Genomic DNA, 6,581 nt, shown 5'->3' on the forward strand with positions numbered 1-6,581 from the left:
TGGTGAAGCCGGACCTGGTGCCTCCTCTTGAGCGGGTGTGGTTGTTAACCTATGGACTCCTAGAAGAGGTAAAGTAGGAACACATCCTCAAGGCCATGTCGGAGCCGATTGGTAAGCTGTGGATGGTCCATATGGACTCCATGATTGCCGTGTGGCGCCGCCCTCATTGACTCCCCGCTGCCATCACCGCCATGTCGTTGTCCGGATCACCATGAAGCAGAAGCCCTAACTGGCGCTTGATAACGCATGCAGATGCCTTATGCATTACCTGGGACGCGGCGACGGGACAACGTCACCGTAGTGCGACCGAGTGAGCGGAGCGGTGCAACGCGTACCACCGCACCGTGTTCGCGATGTCGGCGGTGGCCGAGTGAGCGGAGCGGTGCAACGCGTACCACCGCACCGTGTTTGCGATGTCGGACATCCCACCGGACTGGGTCCTCGCAACAGCCGTGTTGGCGGAGGCCTGCCATCTGCTGATCCAACACCACCGCGGAGATGTCTGAGTGGCGCCAGTGCCGCCTCAAGGGGAGGGTAGGCGGAACGGGGCGGCGTCCTCGACCAACACGGCCCTGCGCGTGGCGCTGGAATTTATATGACAAATATATGTACAAGTGCGTGTCAAGGGCCAGATGATAATAACAAATAATATAATTTATTTCTCTTCAAATTTTTACTCCCTCATTTTCTTTTTAGGTTTCACACCGATTTTTTCCTTTCCCTCCCGTGTCTCCCGCCAATAGTGACTAATTCTAGTCAGAAGAAATTAAGCTCGCGCGCTTGATTACCATGGCCCCACCTGTCATACTAATTAATGACGGAGACTAACATCAGGTCTCGGAGTTAACTGTGCCATGAAAATAGGAAGCCTCCCGCCCCTCCCCCCATATCAACTCAGATCCCTTCCTCATCTTGTACGAAGGATCCCTCTCTTGAGCAGATCGATCATGGCGTGCCCTCCCTCATGAACCTCATAGCTCCACCCCCATTCCACGATTGAAGGTTGAGGGCAAAGGAGGCGTGTCTTGTTCAGCATCTGGGACGGAAAGCATATCAATCCCCACCCCCGATTTCGTAGAAACAACAGGTAAATACTAGTAAGATTTGAAGATTTTGCCTCCCCCCCTTTTTGCTTGAGATCTGGCCCTTCTAAGCCTTCTAATTACTCTTCTCTTGAGTGAATCTGATAGTGCACACCAAGTGTTTGATAGTTGTCCTCTGTTATTTGTTTAGATTAGAATTTTGGGGACCCTTCAGATAGATGTGGTTGTTCCTGATTCTTCCTGTACTTCTTCTATAAGGTTACACCTTACATATACTTGATTGAAATTAGCATTTTAGAGTTTATTCATTAGTATTTACAAAAACTGCATTAATTTCTCTGTATAAAAAAGAACACTAAACCTCTTTTTTTTAAAGAGAGCAAGCGAAAGAAAGGAGTCCCGTCTTGGCTGTTCCCTTATGCATACGAGATAGCTAGGCTCAGAATCTTGTCTGCAATTATGCAGGCAATAGGCACCCATGTCTGCAATGATTGTTGTCTATATAATGATTCAGAGGCTGTTTTCATCACATTTTACTAGGTGGTAATTGTTTCATTTGATTTTCATCAGATTGCTCAGAGGTCATGTGCTATTTACTCCGCCACCGTCGCTGCCGATAGTCATTATTAGTCTAATCAATCCATAGATTCTAATACCGCAACATGCAACAGGAAACAGTACACAACCGGCCAGCTGCGCTTGTTTTCATTGCTACCACAACGGCTAGGTAGATGCGATTGCCTAACTGGCTAGCCAACAAATGTTACAACATTCTGTACTGTAGTCAAACACGCTGCTCTCTATTCTGAACACTCCAAAAAACTCTGTTAAGCTAAAACCATGGTATTGTGCACCTATTGACTAAAGTACTTGAGTGTAGCTCAGTTCGGTTCAGCTAGCTATCTTCAAGATTATCCATGCAATGAACAGTCAAAACCATAAAACTGAGAAAACCAACACTTGCCAAACACGTTGGTTGTTTTGCTAAAACTGGAAAAACAAAACTATGTTTTTTGGAAAACATAGTATTCATTGCCCACATATTCATGTTGCAGCAGATATGTCATGGACAAGGATTAATGTTGTTGAATCCAGTGAAGAATATATGATGGAAGAACCGGTCGAACATCACAATTCTATTGAAAAAGATGTCGAATCATCTGATGTTCATGAAAGAAGTACTAATGATGAAGAAGGCTTCACAGTTCGTGATGATGCTGATGCGGATGAAAATGAAGATGGTAAGTTTGTTGCTGATTCCTTACCGTCTGCAATAAATGATTATTCATCATCGTAATATATAATTCATGCTTCTATATATTCAGCTGAAAATGCAGAAACAAAAGAGCGTAAGAAGAGGAAGCTGAAATATATTTGGAACCTTCCAAAAGGGAAAAGGATAATGGTTCGATGCAATGACATAGATCAGCCAGTTGGAAAAGAGGCTAAACATCTTGGGGACTTTCTTGGCTCGGTTGCAAGGAATGGGTCATTGTGTTGCTTGAGCTACAAGGATTGGAGATTGCTCAAAACTAAAACAAACGTAAAGGCTATACTAGATCAAGTGAAGGTAAATTTTAATCCACTCAATATCCTTTACTAGCTTGTTCTATGTTGCCTTACATTGCAGTCACCCTATTTATGTTGTAATGGTTCTGTAGATGAGGTTCCTTTATCCTCCTTGCATGGAAAAGTATATATTGAAGACAATTGGAGACAGATGGAGGCAACATAAGTCCGATCTGAAAGCAATTTATTTTGATGAGAAAAAAAGCACCGAAGCCAATGAAAACAATAAACCAAAATGGGTGACTCCGGATCAGTGGAGATCTCTAGTTAATCATTGGACAACCCAGAAAGCGAAGGTACTTACAGAATTCCATTTTCAACTTTCTTTGTTGGACTTTATATATATATATATTGTCTTGCAGATACCATGAAAGATATGCACATAATTGTTTTGATTCAATCTTTGATAGGAAACTAGTGCTACAAATAGGAATAATTGTTCACTGAGGAAGTCTACACACACTACTGGGACAAAAAGTTTCGCTCGACAGAGGGAAGAAATGGTAAAATTCTACTAACTTCATGCATCTCTCTTCCATTCATGTTTACGTTACATATCAACAGAAAGATGCAGATCCTGAAAAGAAGTATCCTCATAGGGCTCACTTGTTCATCCATACGCACAAGCCGAAAACTTGCAAGAACAAACTAATTAATGCTCATGTGGTATATTTACAACTCTCAACCAGTCATTTTTGAATTTGATATTATATATGTTCTTCTTATTTACATTCTTTATGTATATTTAGGAAGAGTTGAAGGATATTATGGGAAAAAACCCTGAATTAGCAGATAACAGTGATGGCAAGATTGCATGGAAAGGAGATGCGTTAAACAGAGTATTAGGAGATGACAAGCCTGGTCATGTACATGGTTTGGGACTAGTTCCATACCCGAAAAAACTTTTTGATGTTTCTACTTCACGTATATTCCAGAATACACATTTTACTTCGGTGGAGGACACACCAAATGAAGATATGCTAGCATTTAGAGTTGAACTGGAAAAGTTACAGCAAGATAAGAAAAATCAAGATGCTAAAATTATGGAACTACAGGAGCAGATGAGAAGAATGGAAAGACAACCAAATCAGGTAAATTTCTATGAACTATAAGCTTCATTTAGTTTGTGGACTAACCTTTCTGAATTTATATCATAGGAAATTTCAGATCCAATGGCTACAATTGGGCTTGAACCTTCGGTTGATGGACATAACTCAAACAGAAAAGTTTGTATCATAAAATCCTAAAATTTCACTCTAGAAATTATGTCTCAACTAATATTTATGTTATGCTATATGTAGAGGGTGCTTGCTCCTCCCGTTGGTGGACTCCGACTTGTTAAAACACGACCAAGTAATTTACAGAACAAGCGAAGTGGTTCGAATGGTGCAGATTTGGAAACATCAAACAACAATTCTGTTTCAGATAAGGTTTGTCTACTTAAGTACTCTTTGGAACCTGTCATTGCTGAGTTTTAAGTTGTTACTCTTGCACTTTTTGCAATTGCATGTATAATACCCAAAAGTTGATTTGTACCATTTTATACTAGAACAAACAAAACTATGGTTCATAATGGTGGCAGTGCACGACAACTAGAACAATGTTCTACTGCACCCAAGGTATCATCATAGTCTCATATCCAAAATTATGATCAAACTATATTGCTCCCATGTTTATGTGGTTACTTGTTGCTATCAGAATGTTGTCCAGAACCATGAAACTTCTGATCATAATTTTAGTGCATGGCAAGGGGAGATAAATTCTGCTGCGCAAAAGGTACATTTCCATTACCATATTCAATATGTTCAAAAAATATTGTTTCCGATGGTTATGTATCTACTGGTCATCGTGCTATCAGAACGCTGTCCAAAACAAAGAAAATTTACCTGAGGATGTCAGTGCGCGTCAGGGGGAAAAAACTTCTGCTTCAAATAAGCTGGTATCTTTTCATAATCACAAACAAATTTGTGTTCAAACTATGGTGTTAGCTGTTTATTACTTCTTCTTTGGATGATGTTCCTCCTGTAATAACCACTATTATACTGTTGTCCATCCCAAAAAACAACAAAAGGTGCTAATGCAAGCAGTAAGAGTTCTCAAAGTGCTTCCCTGAGTTGGTTGGGTGCCAATGAACTACCTGTAAGAGTACTCATTCATTTCATATGCTCCCCTATTCTTTTTTCTGTTTTCTCATATGGTAGCTTTGGTTTTCTCTAACAGGTAGGAACTAAAGTATTCTTGAAGAGCCTGAAAAAACATAACAGGGACGTAGCTCTTGCTACAATTGTAAGTTATGATCCTAAATTTAAACTTGATGGTGCTGAAATTGGAAACGAATTCTGGGCGGTGCATGTCGATATGGCACTTGAGAAAACTGAAAATTTGGTACGGAGTCGCAAAAATTGCAATACTCTCGGTAATGCTGAAAAAACAAAGATTGCATGGCCTTCAACCTTTGTATGTGACTAATCTTGCCTCCGTTAGTACTTGCATCATGTCAATGCATTGTGTGTTAACAATTCATTTTATTTTCTTGTTTGTAGATTCAGAAGATAAATGGATGAGTATATGGGTGTGTGGCAACTCAACTGCAAAGAAAGATGTTGATGGTCTGTTTCGTCATGATGATGATGATGTTGATCGATGGATGCTATCAGTTTTAGTTATGTCGTAGGGATAACGTTCCTGTTGGATGTTGTTCCTTGGTTAAGTTTTAATTAAGTTGTAGGGATGTTGACGGATGCTTTCGTTTAAGTTTCAGTGTCAGAAAATAGTTAGATTATGCATCACATTTGGATGATGTTCTCCTGTAATAACCACTATTGTAATCCGACAATTTTATCTAATATATGATTTCTTTGTCTCGTCAGTATATTCTCTTGTTTTTCCTTCACTTGAGATACATAATTATCACCTCTACATGGAGCATTACTTTAATTGCTAGCAATAATAATAATAATAAATAATAATAGTAATAATAATAATAATAATAATAACACTATATGTACCAACACTTGGAGCGTTGGAAATACTCCGTTGCCAAGCAATGGGATTTTGATTCTTGTACATTACGCACCAACATATAAAAGTGTTGTAGATGTCTGTTTTAACTATTGTAGTCTTGCAACGGTCCCTTTTACCAACGGCAATATAAGCGTTGCATTATGCGCTAGCAACACTGGATAAGGCTACGCATCCCAAACCGTTGGTAAAGACACTGGCAACGCATATATGGAATTTTAGATACGGAAAAATGCCTTGCTATAGGAGGGGTCCTGTTGTAGTGTGGGGTAATCTTCACACAATCCCATGTACCGAATAAGAAAGGGATAACGAGTTGGCTTACAATCGCCACTTCACACAAATGACAAATTAAACATACATCATCCAGAGTACAATCAAGGTCCGACTACGAAACCAAAATAAAAGAAGACAACCCCAAATGCTAGATCCCCGACCGTCCCAACAGGGCTCCACTACTAATCAACCGGAAAAGATGCATAACAACGATAAAGATCTTCATCGAGCTCCCACTTGAGCTCGGTCGCGTCACCTGCACTGGTATCATTGTCACCTGCAATTATTTGTAAGTATCCGTGAGTCACGAGGACTCAGCAATCTCACACCCGTGAGATCAAGACTATTTAAGCTTATGGGTAGGATAAGGTAATGAGGTGGAGCTGCAGCAAGCGCTAAACAAAATATGGTGGCTTACATACGCAAATAAGAGCGAGAAGAGAAGCAACGCAACGGTCCAGAAGTTAGAAATGATCAAGAAGTGATCCTGAAACTACTTACGTTCAAGCATAACACAAGACCGTGTTCACTTCCCGGACTCTGCTGAAAAGAGACCATCACGGCTACACATGCGGTTGATTCATTTTAATTAAGTTAAGTTTCAAGTTCTCTACAACCAGATATTAACAAATTCCCATCTGCCACATAACCGCGAGCATAGCTCTTGAAAGT

General features: G+C 40.2%; 1 protein-coding gene across 1 annotated transcript; it reads left to right on the forward strand.

Moving 5' to 3' along the window:
* Window positions 1-2,103: 2,103 nt before the first annotated feature.
* Window positions 2,104-5,426, forward strand: LOC147978102 (uncharacterized). Its single transcript, XM_087516508.1, has 14 exons — window positions 2,104-2,284; window positions 2,369-2,613; window positions 2,705-2,908; window positions 3,023-3,115; window positions 3,177-3,278; window positions 3,362-3,703; window positions 3,770-3,838; window positions 3,914-4,056; window positions 4,162-4,231; window positions 4,311-4,388; window positions 4,471-4,553; window positions 4,667-4,751; window positions 4,833-5,069; window positions 5,156-5,426. The coding sequence occupies exons 1-14, from the start codon at window positions 2,104-2,106 to the stop codon at window positions 5,174-5,176; spliced, it is 1,953 nt and encodes a 650-aa protein (XP_087372634.1). The 3' UTR covers window positions 5,177-5,426.
* The last annotated feature ends 1,155 nt before the right edge of the window (window positions 5,427-6,581 follow it).

The sequence above is a fragment of the Triticum urartu genome, chromosome 3A (assembly GCF_056163025.1).
Source record: "Triticum urartu cultivar PI428250 chromosome 3A, HENAU_Tu73, whole genome shotgun sequence".
NCBI classification, from domain to species: domain Eukaryota; kingdom Viridiplantae; phylum Streptophyta; class Magnoliopsida; order Poales; family Poaceae; genus Triticum; species Triticum urartu.

Coding starts and splice junctions, on each gene's coding strand:
- LOC147978102 (XM_087516508.1), top strand. CDS start 2,104: ATGTCATGGACAAGGATTAATGTTGTTGAATCCAGTGAAGAATATATG. Junction 3,279..3,361: donor AACTAATTAATGCTCATGTG/GTATATTTACAA, acceptor ATGTATATTTAG/GAAGAGTTGAAGGATATTAT. Junction 4,554..4,666: donor TCTGCTTCAAATAAGCTGGT/ATCTTTTCATAA, acceptor CTGTTGTCCATC/CCAAAAAACAACAAAAGGTG.